Here is a 20,950-nt window from a genome sequence, read left to right on the forward strand (position 1 = left end):
CCAGCCATTATAAGCCGTCTTAGGACATCCAATATTTAGTACTATACATGGAGAATTAAACAAGATTCTAAAGCTACACTATTGGAGCATATATATCATAAATCAGTTCCTAATTACAAACGTGGTGGTCTCGTTTGGACCGGCAAATCTCGCAGTGCACTCTGCAGCACCAGACAAACCGGCATCTGCACTTTTCCTCGTGATCCCTGACACGTGTCTGATATCCTCGACCGCAGCAGAGGAGCCGACAGCCGTCAAGCCCGGCTGAAGTTCTGTTGCAAGTCCGGCCACGGGTGCCGAGGATGCCGAGACTGAAAATTATGTTGGGTCTTATTTAGTGCCTCCAAAAGTTCTGAAGTATAGAAAAAAAGTATGAAATGGAAGTTCTAAGTGTTCAGTATTAAAAATTTTAGTAAGTAGTAGTATAGGTATTCGTGTTCACTATACACCAAGTACAATGAACGTAGATAGTCGAGAAATGGATTAATTAATTTAAGTAACAAAACTAAAACGCCAATCGTGAGGCTTTACAATGATAGTCTTTTGAATGACAGACAAACAATTACAGCTAAGGCTATACAACTTATAGATACCGGCAAACAACTTGAACAATGTCCTTGCCTGCGCAGAAGCAATTTTTAGGTATCACTGGGAGGGAGGCGGGGCGGGAGAGTGACGTATCGATCGCGTGATTGGTAAATCAGTTGATGTTTGTGTCCCGCGCTGTGTACGATACGCAAACTTTCACCCACTCCCTTGTTTAATGCTTAAGAAGTTTGCCGGTATCTGTACGATACATTGAAAGAAAAAAGGAAGTACAATGGGACTAGTGCCCTGGGTCGTGGGCATATTAGACATATTAACTTGAAGAACTTCTACATAACAGTTACATTTAGAATTTCTATTTCAGCATAGGGCAGGTTGAGATGTTGCTGAGATCGTTAGTGAATGTTTTGAAACGTTAGTGAAAACGTTGTTTTAAGGACGTGGTTAAAGATGCCTCTGAAGGCGAAAAAGCGTTGGGCGAAGAGAGTGTGTTTTTGGGTTGCTTATATGTAGGTTTGCGTTGTGTATGATGAGGTGTGGTCGATTTTTGTTACCATATAAATAAATCAGTAACGCTACAACCTTTCTAGGTACGGGCCTCAGATTTCTGTTTTTTTTTTTATTTTTATGATCGTTTTGTCAGTCTCATAGACCAGTGATCAACCTCCTGTGCATATGCCGTCGACTTTTTGTGTCTAAGGCAAGGCCGGTTTCCTCACGATGGTTTCCTTCGCCGTCCGAGCGAATGTTAAATGCGCACATAGAAAGCAAGTGCATTAGTGCACAGCCGGCATCGAACCTAAGACATGGTTGACGCATGGCAGACGCATGCTGAAGCCACTAGGCCAAAACACAACATTTTATTATATACTTCGTCTTGTGTCGTATGTCTTTTATTTGTATGACTTATACTTACTCATCATTCGGTTCGCAGTAGTCTGGCGAGTCTTCTAAATACACAAGATCAGTTTTATTTGGTTTCTTCATGTCTGCGTGCAGCGGTCTTAGTTTCCTTATGTTCTTTCCCTTTTTTCTCTCTACTATCTGAAATATGACAACACAAATTATAACAGAATCACGCACTTTTACGTAGCAATTTGAATTTATTATCATAATAATAGCCTTTTAATTCAGGTGCTTTTACATTTGAACAAGTTTCTATTTCAATCTTTTAGGTATCAGTGTGCCCTTTTTTGGCAAAGGTCTCCTCCAAATCCAGCCATTCCTCTCTGCCATGTACCACCTGGTAGTTCATTAATTTAACCTTCTCGGTTACCTTCCTCTTGTTTGTTTGCTGTACCTTGGGCATCAGTTTTGTACTCTTTTGCTCCACTTCTCTGTTTCTTTTGTTTCTCATTTCCACTTTAGCTTATTTATTTTTATTATACCATCTGTTGCCTTAGTTGTTTTATGTGTTCTTTATTTTGTATATTCTTTTCTTCCCTGTTTGTCGCCCAAGTTTGAGATCCATATGTTAGTACAGTTAGTATACAAGTATTGAAGAGCTCAAAACAAAGCTCGTTTCCTTATATTGAGGACTTCTTTAATTTGAACATGTAACCAATGTCATCTAACATCAATGTTATATTAAGTATCAGAAAACTAGTACAGTCGACTCTCGATAATTTCTTATATTAACTCAAGAGACTAGAGATAAATAATAAATTACTTTACTATTCCTAATTCAGTTCTGAATCTTCTTGTCTCACCCAAAACATTCTGTTGTAAATATGACTCGCCTAGTGATGTTTTTTTACGAAATTCTACCAATTACTCACGGACTCACGAAGCTTTCATCAGCGACTGCCACGCTGGCGGAATGGAGTTTTATTTTCAAGATTCACGAGACCTGAGTGCGGTAACGCTGCCGTCGCGGTTGTGATTATTGCTCGCAATCAGAGCGATTGCATTGATAAGCGGGTAAACGATCAGTTAAGTTCAAGACCGACATGGACACACACCAGAAACGAACTGTTGAGTTATACTTACTTCACTGAAGAATTAAAAAAAGGTTCTGGGTGCATCCACTGATTTCGGAAAATGATCGTTAATGATTATTTGTCACTCTTATTAATGAGTTAAAGAAGGATAAAGAAACGTTCTTTTATTATTCTCGAATGTTTGTATCTAGTTATTTAGAACTTTTAAGAAAGACAGAAACTTCTATTCAAAAACAACATCGCCAACCGATCGCAGAGCGCGCGGTTGCGCATCGTGAAATACGCTTTTAATATTTTACATCTGCAAGCATTTATCTGCACAACTCCTCTGAACACTCTCCATGGTAAAAACGGTAGAAGATGTAGAGTGACCTTATATCTATAAATATCTGTATTCTACAAAGGCTGCGGGCCCACAACCACGGCGGGCGCAAGTGAATACCGCTTCGTGAGTCCTTACCCAATTATGGGCGGTATCACTCAAAATCAGGTGAGTATCCTGCCCGTTTGCGATTTTGATGTAACGAAATAAAAGAATACAATAATTACCTTTACATGCGATGCGCCTTCATACCGAGTTGAGAGAGCGTCCCCTACCAGCCTGAGCTGGGGCAGTCTTCGCCAACAAACGCGCACAGAGCACGAACCAGACATCCCATGGCACTTGCACACGCGTTGCATACGACCACGAACAGCCTGAAACACAGATAATTGAGAATTATCATAACAGAACTAAATTCGGCTTATTGTCATGTATTATGACTATGCGTTGATGATAAAACCAAATTCAGAACTTCCGGCATTGAATTGACTAAAGTTTGAAGACTATCTCTTTGCAATTAAGATCGTGTCGATGCGTATTCAGCAATATGCCATTAATTGCTATGCGATGTTGACAGTTATTTAAGACTTCTGAAGATATTGCGTAATGTATCTATACTAATTGTTATTTTATCGAACAAAACGTGACGAGATCAGGCTAATTCACACCAAGTAGGTTCGAATCACACACACGCCACACTACACTTGACCACAGAGCACTATTTATTTATTTACTTAAAATAAGTCTAATGTTTAAGATAAGTAAGAAGGGATTAATGTATAATTCACTTACCCGTCGTCCAGCCTCGTTGTTGTGTAAATTCATCAATCCTTCATCGGTTTCCTTATTTTCCTTCGCATCAATGAAATCTCGACTAAAAATCTCTCCATATCTGATATCCTAAAGTAAATCAATCAATAAATACATTTATTAACACATCGTTAGCTTAAAGATAAAACAGAGGTTACATAAGTTATTAGGCAACCTAATCACTAATAAGCGATTTCATCCAGGCGACCCTAGAATGGAAAAATAAAACCTACTACAAGATTAATAATTAATAAACAAAATATACAGTTATAGGTAACACTATAAATATACTAGCCAAAACTAAATTAGACTATAATAATAGAAAAAAACTTAAATATACTTAGTGGAAAGAAATTAAAAGATTCATTAACATTCAACATCAAATTTTATTTTAATAAATAGTGGAAAACTAAATTACGCAGCGGGATATGTTCATCTTATTAATTGTAAGCGCAATCAACCACTTCGTAAAAATAATATTACAAAACAATAAAAACTTAAAAGTTGGACTAACGGGAAATAGATGTTTCAAAATTGTTCTCTAGATATCGGAATTGCCCCGTTAACCTAATTTATATTAGCAGGTTAACATGAAAATAAATTAAATATAATAATGTTGGAATTATATAGTACCTCAGAACAGCCTCCCCACTGCCAGTGTCTCGGGGTCCGTTTCCTCACCCTGGAATCACAGGAGCACTCATTCAGCTCACCGCGGCTACAGGCTCTAGCAACAGCATGGGCCAGGGCAGCTGATGATAAGGAATGGACAAATGCTGCTTCACGGGACTCTGAAATAATAAAAAATGGCTATAAAATCTCCATTCGAAATTAGGGGACGTGAAAATATAGTGGCAGTTTTCAAGAGCCATGATATCTTTGTTGATAAGTCTGCTTTTAAATTATTATAACCCAAAAACGGCTAGATAATATTGTAGCTAAAAGTCAGTGCAGCTATATTTTTACAAGTTTATAATCGATAAACACGAGCATCTAATATCTAGTATATTTTGAAAAAACAGTTCACTGACCGACAGCCACATAAGATGACCCGTGCATCACCGCTTTTTGTTTGACACATCATCAATCGATAACACAATGAAGGTTCAAGACGTTCTGGCTATAATGAGTGAACCCATCAGTACACATGGATAAGACAAGTAAAAATAAACAAAACAAATAATTCCTTGAATGTCTTGAAGTGTGGGCTTTAAACTAGAAAACGTAGTCATGAAGTTATTTTTGGTTTGAAATCTGTAGAGTATTTATAAGACGAAGAACGTCAGTATTGACGATGAATAAACGATTTTATACAGCTGAAACATTCCATATACATACTAATTGCGATACAACCTTTTAGGTGTGGGCCTCAGATTTCTTTATTTGTTCCGTGATCATTTCTAATAGGCATGTAGGTGATCAACCTTCTGTGTTGAAACACCTACGACATTTGGTCTAAGGCAGGCATGATTTCCTAACGGCGTTTTCCTTCACCGTACGAGCAAGTGTTAAAAGTGCACTTAGACAGTCCATCGGTGCAAAGCGACAAAAATTTCAAGTTTAAATCACTAGGCCAACACTCCTCAAAAACATTCCAAATAGTTATGTAAATATTGTAATAAATTTGTGTTTAAATTGTAATTATATTATCACTACCCCCATGGAGGTAATTTTATTTAGAATTAACAAATACAGAAGACAAACTGACGAATTAAAGATTTGCAATACAATTTTGCCGAACGACATTTACTCGCAGGAACTAGACAATACCTATTTCTGTTTGTTACAAAGTTTAATTTCTCCAAATATCTTAAGACAGTTGGACACCTGTTAACAATAATTGACATCACAAAGGATGCGAGTTCAAACGCGCACGCGGCTTTGATCCTTCACTGTTTATGTATGGTACTGTGAAATTGTCTAATTTTGTACGCATCGTATTGAAAAAAGGTTGGAGCTTAACGAGGAAGATACTGGTTGTTGAACTGATTTTATATTATCAGATGACATTAGCCTTTTTATGGGACAGGAGACAATGAACAGGCTGGTCACCTAGAGTTAGGTGCTAATCGCCGCTCTTGAAAACCTGGCCCCCATTGTGCCTTATTCAATTCAAAAGTCGGTTATTAATTTAGGTACAATTTGTACACTTATGCATGTCTAATTTACGTCATCCGTTCATTATTCTACTAGGAGACCTTTATCTGAGTAGAACGGGCAAAAAACTCAGCAAGTTCGTTCCTCCCTTTACATTATACATTTTTATTACGGGAAAGGACACAACTAACAAGTTCAACATGTTTAAAAATAACAATAATATGACAGGAAAAATATATATATAAATAAACCATAGTGAGCTATGGCGTATTCCCATACAAAATAGTAAATATAAATAAATTTACTGATACACCATATTAATATGTCCTTATCTTATAGCGGCATTAGTACCCACACATTCTCATCATCTATGTATTCCTGAACGTAAGTAGTAATGCTTCTGAAATACCTGGAATTCCAGCTGGTTCCATAACGTTTTGAAAGCTCTACCAACAAACGGGCAGAGAAGAATGATTTTTCCCTAAAATACCTCAACTTTAAGCTGTTTTGAAAAAGCTCTACTGCGATTCCTAACACAAATATCATTTTAAGAACGCCCTCCGTTGTATAAACATTAAAATGGTTTCGTTGTTAAATGTCGTCAGTAGAAATGTTAGTCAATGTAATTATTGAGTCTATTAAAACAGTATTGATTTAAAGTGTAGCGGGGCTGGCCTTAGCTCGAATATATTTTTCACGATATTCTACGAAAATATTTCTATAAAAATGTTTTACAACCGGAAGAAAACATTGAAAGAGCCTGCGTCAGTACTCTCTTACTTCCAATAGCCATCCCGACGTATGCAACTTCGATACAGTTGTTTCAATCTCCATGCTGATGTCTCCATGTTTGAGAGCGCGTGACACAGAAACCGAGATCGAGTTCGCAAGCACTACTGGGAATATGTAATTACTAGTTAAAGTATTAAAACATCACTTACTAAATTTAAGTACTCCTCCAAATATGTCAGTAGAGTTCTGAACGGTACTGCAATTCCACCTGCTGTGTCTGAACTGATGTTGGCATTCTTCGACTGTTTGCGTTGCACCAGTTTGAAGCACCTGAAATCCATTGCCATGTGTGTAAAGCCTTTTAGTTAAAAATTCTGCCTAAATTTATTGAAGTGAAACTTCTTTATAGGCGTTGTAAAAAAAATATCGTCACATTTTTCATCATATTTGTCATCACATCATTTTCATCATATTTGATAGTAATAATTCTATTACAATTAATGAAATTCTGTAATAATCTTAGTAGTAATAAGGTAAAATGAAATAAATGTATTATTTGTATATCTACTATGATAATAAAAGCCTTTTGTTAAATTTTATCTTATTTAACGAATTTCTGTAAAGTTGCATTAAATGTTCGCAATATACTTTTTCATTTACATTCCCATTACAATTTATTTTTGTAAATCATTTTTCGAAAAATAAAGTCATAAAGAAGTTTCAGTTCTTACGTGTGTACAGTAGTACACGCACACATTTTTTCTTTGGAAGTCGGTTAAAAACATAGCAATAAGCATATAAATATATTTAACGTCCGACCATGTTAAAAAAATCTCAATGGTCTTAATTACAATACGTCACTCGTCATTAATTATAAAAAATATCAAGAAACATAATATTTTCATATATTCAAAGTACCCTTACATAAGAAATATGCTATATCGCTATCATTAGAATTTAGTCTTGAAATGTAGGTAAAATCTTGGCCAAATAGATATTCGTGAAGATTATTCGGCTGTGTGTGGCGTTACGATGTATGCACTTGATTACATTAAAATTTCGTACTGGAATTAATAGGACGACTTGACTAATTGGTCCCTTTCGGGCTAGAATTCTTAATAGTACGTGGTAAACAAAAACCTATAACAAAAGTACAATGCGATTGAAAACTATAAATTTAAATAAAACCTTCTCAATTATTACAAAACTCTACGTTCAAAATAGTAAACTGTGAACGGAACAAGGCAATCACTGACAAACTGCTACTGAAAAGCTGCTCAAATATACTCAGAACATTTAATGTAATAAATTTGCGTTTATATTCAAAAGGTTTTATTTTAATGTATGGAATTTAGTCAATTAACACTTTAGAATAAGTTGTTTCTTAGTTATTAGTAAAATGGACCCCAAGCGGGACAAATATAAGCATGTTCTAAGCACTTCAATTCATTACTAAACGCATACAAAATTATGCGGGTTTAGACATCAAAGGAAACGAACGGATGTGTGCATAAACTCAGTACGAACCATTGCACATTAACATAAGTCATAACCATAATGGGAATGTAAATAAAAAAGTATATTCCGAACATTTATTTAGCTTACAAGTGAAATGAAATGGGTTTAACATACTATGTTTTGCATTCGCTAAGTTTGGTAGCGGTTGTCGGAGGGATATTGTTTTAATAATAATAATTTATTGAAAGAATATGGTACAAAAAGGTGGTACAATAGTAAGTTCGCATATTTGTCTTTAAAGGAGTTTTAGATTATTAGTCATATGAATTGGTCAATTCTTATATTATTTTTATCGTACATCTCAATCAAATGGTATTAAATTTATATCAACTACATCACTCACGCAAATAATCATTTATTGAATAATACATTTTTTCCAAAAGTAATACTAACTATAAGACTCTAGTCGGAAGATCTTTTAATTCTTTTGGTAAATTATTGTATACCTTAATAGCCATACAAACGAGTTTTTTTTCGAAACAGTTCCAGATTAGATTGATTTATGGCACAGCCAATTTCTCCCCATGTCTACTTCTTACTTCAACTTCTACATTCGACTTAAAAATATGCACGAGTAAGGACATTTCTAAAATATAAATACAGGGAAGAAATACAATTTTGAGCTTCTTAAATAAAGGTACGCAATTATCAATTCACACGTATGTTGAATGAAACTCTTTATTTAAAGCTTTATTTAAGCTTAAAGCTGACAACTGTCTTTAATCGTTTAAAACATGATCTTATAACTAATATAAAATTAGGTGTAGTAGCGACGCTGAAAACTAACTTGACTTGTTATGTTTCTAAATCTAAGTGACAGTTATGTTACCTATAAAGAATATAAGTATAGTCGACCTATTGGACATTATTGGAAACGAGAATGTTATATTACAATTTATAAGTAAAGGTAAAACTGAAGGACTCATTTTGGCTTCAAGTGTGTGATGATTGCTAACATTTGGTTTGCGATTCTAATTATTAACTAAAATATATAACTTAACTAATGTTAGGTTACATAACTCATTATATACGGATTGTTTATTTATAAATAACTATAAAACCCTACGGACACGCATCTCGGCGTGGTGTTTAGTTCATAAAACGCCTTGTCGTCCAGGGGAAGGTGGAAGGCAGTAGACCGCGCGGAACGTCACCTACGCGTTGGACTGACCAGATCAAGTCACTCAACGGTTCACTCAACTAGTGTAGCAGGATGACCTCTATAAGCAACGATGGCAAAACGTGAAGCGCATCACATCTGCCCCTTCTAGTACCACTACTACATAGCGATCACGACCGCTCCGTCAAGAGTGTACCGGATAAAAAGAAGATAAAACCCTAACTTTAGAAATTCCCCCTTCATTGTTAATGCCATTTGATTGTGGAATTATCTTCCTGGTGCAGACTTTACATTTAAGAGAAAATTATCGTAAACCTTTGATAGTTTTATTTTTTGAACGGATTAAAGCTATGTATTATTATTATTAAAACTTATAATTATTTGCATCATTTTAAATTTTATTTTATTGTTCGTGTAGTTCGGTATTTTATATTACTTATGTTTCGTTGTCTGATTGAAACTACTTTTAGGAGTAAGTAATTTACATTCTTCATCTCTTATATTTAATCTTATTTTTGTCTTGTATGGTGTTATTGTGATGTAAATAAAGTGAAATTTATTTATTTATTAACACTTCGTTACATTACAGTATAAAAAAATTGAACATAATTAAATCAAAAGGAGGGCAACTGGCGGCAAAAATGTATTAAATTAGATAACGTAGGCAAGAAGTGCAAAAATACATATTACATATATTTATTATTATCCTAACAGCTAACAACAATAGTCAAAACTTAATTATGAAAATTAAAGTTTCATTTATATGCATCGTAAAAAAGCTTTTAACCTACATACTATAAAATACAATAAAACATTTAACAAACTATCATATGCTTGCATTGTCAGGTTTTGGTTTGCCCACCATTGGACAGAAGCCTCCATCCAGAGCCCATGCAAAGAGCGTACCAATTTTTAAAAGGCTGGCAACGCACTTTTGAGCATTTTAACATTGAGAGTGTCCATGGGCAGCGGTATCACTTAACATCAGGTGAGCCTCCTGCCCGTTTGCTCCTTGTTCTTTAATAAATAAAACGTACAGCTATAAAACGAATAAAAATATTGTACTATTAAGACGAATGTCACCCACCCAAGAGTCCAAGCACCTCTCTTTCGTACCATTCTTCGTGATTTTAAAGAATTGAACATCTTATCCGGAGCTAGATATAAGTATTCGGTAGTGGGCTGATCGGTTTTAGAGAAAGCATTTTTGGGTGCCTATCTCAAACGTAATTCGCTGTTTTGCTGATGACTTTTTTATTTCTACTTTGCCAAAAATTTCTACTAATTTTACTGTGTGCTTATTTTATCTTGTATATGTTTTAGTTGTATATGATGGAAGATTTTGTAAAATATGCAGTAGATTTAGTACTATGTATGATGTGGTATGTGCAATGGAAAGGACCACCAGGCAAGAGGCGGAAGGGGCGACCCTTAGACCGCTGGGAAGATGACCTGAAAAGATCAGCTGGCATAAACTTTCTTTGGAGGAGGCCTTTACCCAACTGGGGTTCCTGCTAATACATAAATAAATAATGTATATATATTACTAACATAATCTACGCTAACATACTAACAAAAATCAATATTTTTGTTTACTGTAATATAGCAACTACCAACTATTTTAAAATAGAAAATAAAAAGGCTGATTATTATTATTATGTGGTAAACTTTAATAAATAAATGTTAGTTAGTAATAGTTAAATAATATAGATAGAATTCTATCACATGATATAGCCATTGTTTTATTGTATGGTCACATTTAAATTAACAATTGAAGTACAGTGGCTGGATACCGTCAGAATTATCATTTGAATCTACAATTACTCAATACGTTATGGTTGCCACAAATGAAAAACTCAACTTAAAATGACCATATTAATAGGATGTACAGCCAGGGATTGTTACAGCATTGTACATAAATAAAAATCATTGATTCCATTTAGTTATTCGTAATTGTTTATGTCCTAGATTTATTTATAATATTTTTTATGGGACACAAGCTCTGACAATGACAATTTCACTGCAATTACCTAATTTATTTACAGTTTTACAACAAATAGAAATTTATATCAGAATAACATTGGCAGACGTTTCGCTAATAAGCGGCAACCAGTTATTTTTGATATTTAAAGAAACATGGTAGAAAAAGGCTTTAGCAAGCTTTCATACAATGATATATTTCATATATATGCTGATATTTTTTTTATACTATGTTGTGTAGCAACCCTATTGAAGAGTATTAATGAGAAATCGAACCTAAATGGTTGCTCAATTCAAGTATTTTCTATCCAATTTGCAATTCCCAAGCGTCGGCGTAAAACCAGACATTTAACGAGATTATCAAACTTAATGGCTAATTAATGAGCCGTTAATTGAAACTTTATATTTAACCAACTACATAAAGGCGGCCTTTATGTAGTTGGTTGCTGATGCACATTATTTTTAAATTCCATTCCATAAGTACCCGTCATAAAGTAACATTTCAAAGAAAATCTTTTTTTTTATTTGGAGGAATTGTATTAGTTTTTTATGGCTAGGAGGCCAGGCCAGAAGGCAAGTGCATTTCCGGCTTTTTAAGTACGTTTAATTTAGGGTGTGAAGTTATTTCTCAAATATCACAGAAAACAAAAAAAAACACAATTTAGTGAAGTCGACCTAATGCCAGCTTCAGACCATAGATGGCGTATAACACAATTGCTATACATATATATATATATATATATATATATATATATTTTTTAAATCTTTTATGATTTTTAAAGATTTTTGATGATTATGATATGATTGATTGAAAATAAATTATTTGTGTTACTTTTTCTCTTCCGTGTAAGTAAAAAAATGACATTGTCTGTAACACAATGTTCGCTTATGAACGTCAAAAACAGAAATGTATGTAAAAATCTTCTAATTTTACATTTACTGCCACTTCTCAAATCAAGGGCGTAGAACGGAAGAGAAGAACTGGCAATAAACTCTTCGCCACTGTTTTTAATCGCCAAGGTTTTGTTTTATGTATTATAATTAATACGACTGTATTAATTATCGAATTATAAATAAAAAACAGCGTGTATTAATTATGTGTACGGGGCGTCAATCGTTAACAGCTGGTATTTAAAACAATTAGATATGACACTATCGTAATTGTCACTAAATATAACTCATACCTGCACCATTTTATCAGACAGCATACAGAGCTGCCTTTGCCGGTCAACCAGGTACTCCAGATTGTGGCAGTTCTCTTTATGTAGAGTTGGAAATGTCTCCACTGATGTATTGCTGGCTGGTGAGAGAACTGGTGCCGCTAGATTCCTGAAAAATAAATGATTTTTCAATACGAATTACATAAACATAGTCTATGGATATTTCGTAGATAACTTTATTTGCTGTTAATATATATATAATATATATGAACATCTTAATTATATGAAAATCTGAAATTACCTGAACATAAAAAAAAATTAGGGAAAGCAGACAAAAAACCGGTAACAAATTTAAAAGACAATATTTATTATATATGATCTACTACAGTCAAAACCGTTTACGACGACATCGTTTGGAACAACATATCGATTATACTAAGCAAAATCAAAGTTCCCGGCGGGTAAAAGCATTAGGTACTTAATAACAACGTCATCGGCTGTTACGACTATCGGTTTTTACGACCAAATATAAGTAGTCCCTTCGATGTCGTTATAACAGCCTCAAACACATACGTATAGCATCAAACTAATCTTTAACTGTGCTTTATCATCAATCCACCCATTTGGGTTTATAATAATATAGCAACCGTTTAAAAGAAAAGTATTAAAATTAGAAGTTTTCTATAAGACGGTTTGTTAGTATTCATACTAAATGATATGTGATTCAGTACTCTATTGTGGCTTGACTAACTTTCGATATGTTTCATCTTACAATGCCTAGAGGCTAATGGAAACATACAACTTGATAATAGTTCCAAAACTGCTACGATGCAATAGATTATATTAAAAAAAATATACATTGACTTCCAAATTATTACATTATATCGTGTACCTGCTTAAAAGTTTGTATAGACATACCTCATTACCAATATCTGTATTGTATGCTAAGGTACTCGACCCCAAGCCCCTTCAAAAACCAGATTCAACGCAAACACAAATGTAAACCAATAAATTAAAAGCAAATTAACAAATATTTGAAGTGTAACTAGCATTAGCAAAATCACAGGATGCCAAGTCGCATGAGCGAACGCCAACATTAAGGCCCGGCTCGCAAACATCCAAGATCGCTAGAACAAACATAGCTAATTTGCTTGTTTTACATTTCCTAGCTCAAGAACCGACAACGACTTCCGAACAATAAATAACAATGTTAAACATCGCCCTGACAATTGAAGGGAGCTTAGCGCAAGAGCCCTTGTTAACAATGCATGTAACTTAGGTAATTAGTCTAGAGACGTCCGTTCCTCAGGCGTTCTAACACTCGAATGAACTTATGAAGCCACTCGAAGAAACAAAACTCGCTATTACCTACCCTCAGCTTTTGTTCTTTGGCATTCTCTATTCAAACCGGCCAATGAGAACGGGCGCGGAACACTACGTTGATTGGCCGACGACCTCCCTTGAGTGCAAGTTGAAATAAAAAGTGCTCGGGTAAATGAGAAGTGGCGTCCCTTTTCCTCTTGTTTACCGCGTATATCCTCGTCCCGGTCGGGTTTTCGTTTTAATTGCAAACATGAGAGGATGTACTACAGGGTAGCGAGACCTTGAGTGGCACACGTGTACTAGGGATTGAAGAGTATTAAATGGGGGGAAGCATTCCTTGTGTTATGTCATCCATGATGTCATGGGACTAGCGCTCCGCCGGGCTATATAGGTCAATTAAAAGTTTACAATATTGTACATGTCTCTTGTGAAAAATTACTTTTTCCAGCGAAGTGGCTTGTGAGGGCTTCTGAGAAGCTAATCTAGGCGCACTCGGAGAATAAAAATATTTTTTTAACAATGTCGCAGTGCACTTTAGACGGCTTGAGGATTTCGCGTTGTATTTTGTGTATGATTTTTTACAAAATTGAGGCACTTGTGCGTGATGTTCTACTTTTTAAATAGAAGTTAAGTGAACTAGAAGTTAAGGTATGTGATAAGAAAGGTTCTTTAAGACCCTAATTAAGGTTCATGTCTGTAGCGTTGTTAGAAAAATTTACATACATTTTTAATACTTTAGAAAATCGGGCATATTTTTCTAAAGGCATTTAAAGCAGAAATTGTTGTAAAATGCAAACACTAATGAGCATTACTTATAGTTCTAAGTCTCGCAAAGCCTTCGTTAGACTTGGCAAGGATTAATTTGTAGCATGCGTTGTACCTATTGAATTATATACAATGATAATGATATATTTAGTTATTTTAATATTATTAAATTATAACAATGTAAGAATTAATATCACGTTTACACCACCGTCGATATGTTTAGAAAATAAATTGTATTGTATTAAAATAAAAAGGCTGCCCCAGTCGTTATTTAACACGTTTAAGAATCCTATAGTAAAACATTAATATGTACTGATGACACTCGTCCCGTTATGTAATATAATAAGCAAGATCTTGCTGAACAAGAATGGTGTAGCCATAAGTCAAATCTTGTAAAGGTGTGTACACGTTGTCATTTGTTTTACGAGATTTATTTGTAGCTATTTAGCTGTCAATTTCAATATAAATAATTAAATAAAGAACAAATGACTGACTTTTCGTTTATCCTGGCAACTTTTAATGCAAGCGCAATTTTATTTTTTGCGAATAGGGCGGCAAATTTAAATTTGTATTAAATTATCAAATACTATTGATATATAATTAAAAAACTGGATTGGTAAGTCAATTATATAAATCATGTTTTAACGATTGCTAAGCATAGAACAGAATTTATGTAAAAATATTATATCAAAAAACAAATAAAAATAAAAACCTATTGCACCTTATTTAAGAAACTGTGTTTCTTTTCTTTTCATTATTTATTGAAAATTATGCATCATAGAAAATTATTTTCTATCATTATGTTCATTCTAGTAATAAACGCCAAGAATTTCAAATTGCTATAATTAGACTTCTGACCGAGGCTGCAAAGGTGGGATTGGTAGGAGTTGCCAAGGACTTGAAAACAATAGGGGTTCTAAGTTGAACCCAAGTAATACTAAATAGATTGCTATGGCAAAATATTCTTGAGAAGGCTACGGTTCACAAGGGGATAGCCTACAATTGATGATGATGATGATAGACTAGACTTATATTTTGTTTTGCCACAGGCCTGCCAGTCTACTTTATTTCTTTTCGTAACAAAATCATTAGCTAATCACTCCAATTATCACTCCATATCAAACAATGTTATCACAATTTATACTTACGATTTTCAAGACAATTAAGTCTTTATTAAAATTGCATAAAAACTTATTTATTTTACTTCGGCTGTTAAATGCATGGTGTTTCAACAACAGACTTTGTCCTCTAGATAACTGACACTTCAGAAACGGGTATACTAATCAATTTAAACCGAGCAAGCTAAACCTTTTAAAAAAGAAAAAAAACATAGCTATTTGACAAGTTTACATTAATTGTTAGCGACAATAGAAGCAACAAAAATTGTTCTTAATTATAATACAATGTTTAATTCTGTTACGTATTTGCTTTAGAATATGAAATTGTAATCATTTCAAGAACCCGCCAAAACTTCTCTAAACAAGATGGCGTCGCACTAATCCCTATGATGTACCAAGGCAGTAGACACAAACAAACGTCAAGTCTTACGTATTAATTGTCATTCTTAAATTACACAGATACACATATATTATTAAATTAAACTCCAAAATAGTATTAGTATTATATTGTCATATAATTCACTGGCATGATACGAAATTCTTGATTTGAATCTATCACCTGGCCATGTATAAAAATCAATATTTATTAATTATCGTTTTTTTATGAATCAATGATTATTTACAAATTTTTATTCAGATAATTCTCAGTGGCACTTCCATTTTCATAAAGTCAAATAGCCAATTGTCAATTTTAGCGGGTTAAAAAAATAATGTAAACGTACCTTATTATTGACATAGATGTGTGAAATGTCAGCTTTGACGTGCTCCAAGTGTGTTTTATGAGAGGAAATTGATTTTAAACACGCCACGACTACAAATGTACCTTGCATACTAAATTATACGAGAATTAAGGTACCTGGAACGTCAATAACAACTAATCCAGTATATCGGTGAAATCTATTGACTACCAATGATATAATAGTTATATATAATTGATTTACTATATATATTCCTTAAAACCATAATATAAAAATACTATTAGCTAATGGAAACAGAAGAATTTTATAACAAGATTTTGGCCTCAGAAAGCGCGCTTCGATTCACGTGATGCTAAGTGATACCGCCTATGATCAGTTACATTGCCAGAAAGTTTTCAAGTGTGTAGCTAGGGACCTCGAATTTATTCAAAAATTCTTCAGTCTGTTACTGCTTCCACTGGTTCGACGAACGTCTAGATAAATATAACTAATTTGCCGTATTACTTTGAACAGCTTCTTGGATTAATTGATAATTATAGAGACTTAATTAATAATTAAGACTATGAAATTTCTCACGGTAATTTCTCCTTCATTATTCTATTACCAAAGTTTGTTTAACAATTTGTGGTCACACTATTAGCACGCCACCGTTTATAGCTCACTTCACATGGGCCTGTGAAAATTTATTTCATAAAAATACAGACGTTATGACAATGGAACAGAGCTCAAAATTCTCCAAATTAAAGTCGAGTTATGATAAGATAGGTGTTATAAAAAGTGACCTAAAATCAAAGCGAACAGTTATATAAACTTGTTTACTTTTGAAAGTTATTTTTATTTAGAAAAAATCCGTATTGAGCGTAAACTATAGACTGGCTAATTATATAACACAGAGTAGCGTAAAATCTTTCAAAGTCAGTCTTGACTGATGTGTTTAAAATATGATGAAATATTAAATAAGTTGAATTCTGCGAATCGATAAAGTATTTATATAGTCTGTGAATTTGAGATCGCTGCAGAACTTAATAACGTTTTTTTTTTATGTGGACAGCATAGTCAACGTCCTAAAAGTTGGACAGTACTTTCTCATTCTTAATATTGTGAAATTAAAGTATGAGAAGAGCCGATTCACTCTGTACAGACTAGTAAACAAAATAAGAAAGCAAATTTAGCTAAAATAAATTATATATAAACGAGTTACAGGGTCGTAATACAAAAAGGCCATGCTATGGATGATCTCGATCCTCGTAGAACAATCAAAGAACTCTGCTAAGCTTTTAACTAAAGAAAATTATAACCTTAATTTCTTTCCTTGGTTCACGGAAACCGCAATTTCACGTTGAATGCACAACTAACATTTTGTATCAAAATGCCTTCCTTACATTATTCTTGGAATTCCTCTACTATGGTAACTCGAATGCATATGAAGGCGAATCGAATTAATTTTGTGCATCGAATCTTTCTGATTGTAATATGTATTTTACATTTTTTATTTATATATAATAGAGAGATACAATAGCAGAAAGTTAGGGCCTCCTGTTAAGATTTTTTTAGCCCAAATCTGATACGATAAGTTCTTATTTACACATTGTCTGGTTTAAGAAGTTTCACTGGATAGAAGTGGAAAGGAGGAAAGAAGTCCTCAAAACTATACCCTGTCATAAGAGAGGCGCTGGACAGATACCGGTGGAAACAGATATTCCGCTTCAGATGCATCCTTGCTGACCACAACGCCCTAACATGAGCTGCCGATTAAAAATAGAGAGATGTTAATTGAGATGCGGCCCATCGGATGGTACGTCTGTCTAGGGGATGCCTAGCGACCACTTGAATGAACATATGAAATAACCACAATATATTTCAACTAATGCGGTACAGTTAATTTTATAATTTGTAAAATGAAAACACTGATCAAAACTTCTTACATGGTCGAAATATTTACGTTCGAGTTAGAGTCGAGAGCCAATGGTAGGCAGGTGTTATTAGTGTGACTAAATATTCAATAGAAGTAGACTTCAATGGAGGAAGACAGGGTCTTTATGATGTCTCGACGCGTGAAATCACCTTACCTGTTATTTTGGAATATAATAAGGAAACTTGGGGTTGTAGCTTGTATTGTTTTTGTTATTAAAAACGGCCATTCAGGCAATATTAACAAACACTGACGAATATTTTTTTCGATATATTGGGCAGTCTTATCGTAAAAGCGATGTCTTTTAGGCAATCCACTCCAAAGAATAATTTCCAAAAGTATGATATTATTTCGATATTAAAATAAATTTTACAGAAAGAAAGGTTCTATTATGTTTTGATTTTTTTTATGCAGCAGGGGGCAGACGCATCCTCCTGGGATTACCTGATGTGAAGTGATACCGCCCATGCGCCCTGTTGTTGCCCGCCTTTTAAGAATACGCTTTTTTTCGACTCTTAGTTGAATTGGTTCGGGAATAAAATGTTAATTATGTCTCTTTTAGCAAACGTAAATATCTTTTTATACTAGCACTAATATTTACTAAAACTGAAACATTCACAAAATAAACTAATCATTTAATATTGAGCTTTATCACAAAGTTAATAAAGGTTAAAACGAATTAGTTGCATAAGTTGGCAAGTGGCAACTTTCGTCACCGGATGTTGTCAACAATTGCCTTCCTGTTTTGATAAAGACTTTTTAGGCTAATTACCTTTGCACAACACAACTTTATTTATTTATTAAAGTTCACCATATCGTGTATACAATGCTATATCTACAGTATATGTTACAAGCTATATATTCTGAAACATATCACAACTATGGTAAAATAAATGTTACAAATGCTTTAAAAAATAACAATATTTTTTGCTTATTGTTAAGCGCATATATAGGTACTTAACGATGCTTTATTTAAAATTTATCAGCCCACTACCGAATATATCATGCTGGATAAAGAAAGAAAAACATTATTATACACAATATACAGGATATTTAGTGAATGTGAAGTGCACTGGCCCCCACACTAGGATTCCCTGTGTTGTGGCCAGCCAGTCTTTTCTTTTTAACATATAAACTGTATTTACCTTATTGTATATTATGATTTCACTTGATTTTTTAACTAGTGTTTATTTTCTTATTAACATAATCTTAAATCTCATTCATGTTGCCGTATGTAACGACTTAAAGTCGCTCGTTTATATTTAACGCCTATTTAGTAAATAAATAGGCATCCAATCGTCTTTCTCTGCCCAATATTGGTTTCCTTAATTCTATCGTTAATTCAGTAACTCACCAATTCAACTGAACGACCCGTTCAAGAAAAGAGCGTGCCAATTCTTAAAAGGCAACGCACTTGCGAGCCCTCTGTCAATGTGATTGTCTATGTTCACTACATGGGCATAATGATTTTTTACTGTATCTATTTAGCTAATAATAAATCCTGAATTTTAGGTCTTGGCCTCAGATTTCTGTTTCTGTGTCGTGATTATTTTCAAGTTCCGCCTTCTGTGCCTGACATACGCCGTAGACTTTTTAAGTATGACGATGTTTTCCTTTGTCGTAGGAGCGAGTGTTAAATGCGCACATAGACAGAAAGTCTACAGTGCAAACTGGGGCTCAACCCTACCGCAGTCGCACGCTGAAGCCACTAAGCCAACACTCTTATTATTAAACAATATGTTTATTAGCTGCACCGTCCTATATTATCTATTCTACATACATACAGTTTAATCAGCGATGAGTACGATACTGTCTAGAGTCGAGAAATATTGAAATGAAATGTGAAAAAATTAAATATTTATAATTTTAATGAAGTAGCAAATAATAATCATAACAGTACGTCTAACTGCCTCGCCTCTTGTCGATTCTTTATGCATGGTTGAACTTTGTATCTATGAATGAGGCATGAGAGACATTTTTGTATCTGTTTCAACTTTAAAAACATCATGACTACAGGAAATGTTAAAACATTGTATGAAAAGTCAAATTCAACGAAGTCGACGGTAAAAGCTAGTGTATTCGATAATCAGACATCTTTATGTGAAATTTTATGTCTAATGCTCATAAAGCCGCTTTAGCGTCAATAAAAGCTGCTATCGTGGTTATAAACTTTGTAATAAACACTTTATTGATGAATTTTGAGCGCTAATAAAAGTCCTCTTATTATCTTGTAGGAAGTTGCTTTAAAGGCGATCTAATAAAAATCCTTTTTATTAAAAAATAGTATAAATATTTTAATAAGATTTAACGGATCAAGTTTAACTGATTTACAACGTTATTGCCTTTGACAGAGCACAGCTGCTTTTTACGGAGTCAAAACGCGCCACGGGAGCGGCCAGAGATAAGCAAAGCATTAACCATAGACTACAGAATTGGCGCGCCTCCTAGCAGAAAAATATGTCACAGATATTACGGACTTAGTGGAATCTTAAGTATACATCGATGTTTTTATTATTATTGCCATAAATTCTGTATAAAGCTTTAGAAGCATAACAGCCGCTTCTACTCTTAGAATAACATTGTAGAATTGTGTTGACAGTCTTTTTTCAAATATTACAAATGTGTGGCTTAATGTCGTACTTTACAAATCTATTTCATTTTTAAATAATTGTGTAATTGGCTACTCTATGCTAATATGAATAATTTATTTATTCCACAAGTTCATCATAATTTATAAACAAAACGAATTTCGCTAACTATTAATTTATTGTCTTTGGTTTCACAAATCACGAGCGGATTGACCTTTTCAAGTAAGATAGGGAAAGGTTATTTGAAAATTACAGTTTTTAGTTAAATTATTTAGTTTTGTAATTTGTAAATATTGTAACCACCTGGGTGGCTTAGTTAAC

At 33.9% G+C, this 20,950-nt stretch overlaps 1 protein-coding gene across 2 annotated transcripts in view; it reads right to left on the reverse strand.

The window, feature by feature from the left end:
- Positions 1-109: 109 nt before the first annotated feature.
- LOC123710591 (protein wingless-like) overlaps positions 110-20,950 on the reverse strand; it is a 61,356-nt gene continuing 40,515 nt past the window's right edge. The window contains exons 1-8 of one of the 2 annotated variants that reach the window (XM_045662604.1): positions 17,428-17,489; positions 12,250-12,394; positions 6,657-6,777; positions 4,252-4,409; positions 3,601-3,708; positions 3,036-3,182; positions 1,463-1,590; positions 110-311 (exon numbers count right to left, since the gene is read on the reverse strand). In XM_045662604.1, coding sequence (XP_045518560.1) covers positions 110-311; positions 1,463-1,590; positions 3,036-3,182; positions 3,601-3,708; positions 4,252-4,409; positions 6,657-6,777; positions 12,250-12,273 — 888 coding nt within the window. In that variant the 5' untranslated portion in view covers positions 12,274-12,394; positions 17,428-17,489. Of the gene's footprint in view, positions 312-1,462; positions 1,591-3,035; positions 3,183-3,600; positions 3,709-4,251; positions 4,410-6,656; positions 6,778-12,249; positions 12,395-17,427; positions 17,490-20,950 lie in introns of those variants that run through there. The other variant, XM_045662605.1, reaches the window with a different exon arrangement.

Source organism: Pieris brassicae, chromosome 6, assembly GCF_905147105.1.
Source record: "Pieris brassicae chromosome 6, ilPieBrab1.1, whole genome shotgun sequence".
NCBI classification, from domain to species: domain Eukaryota; kingdom Metazoa; phylum Arthropoda; class Insecta; order Lepidoptera; family Pieridae; genus Pieris; species Pieris brassicae.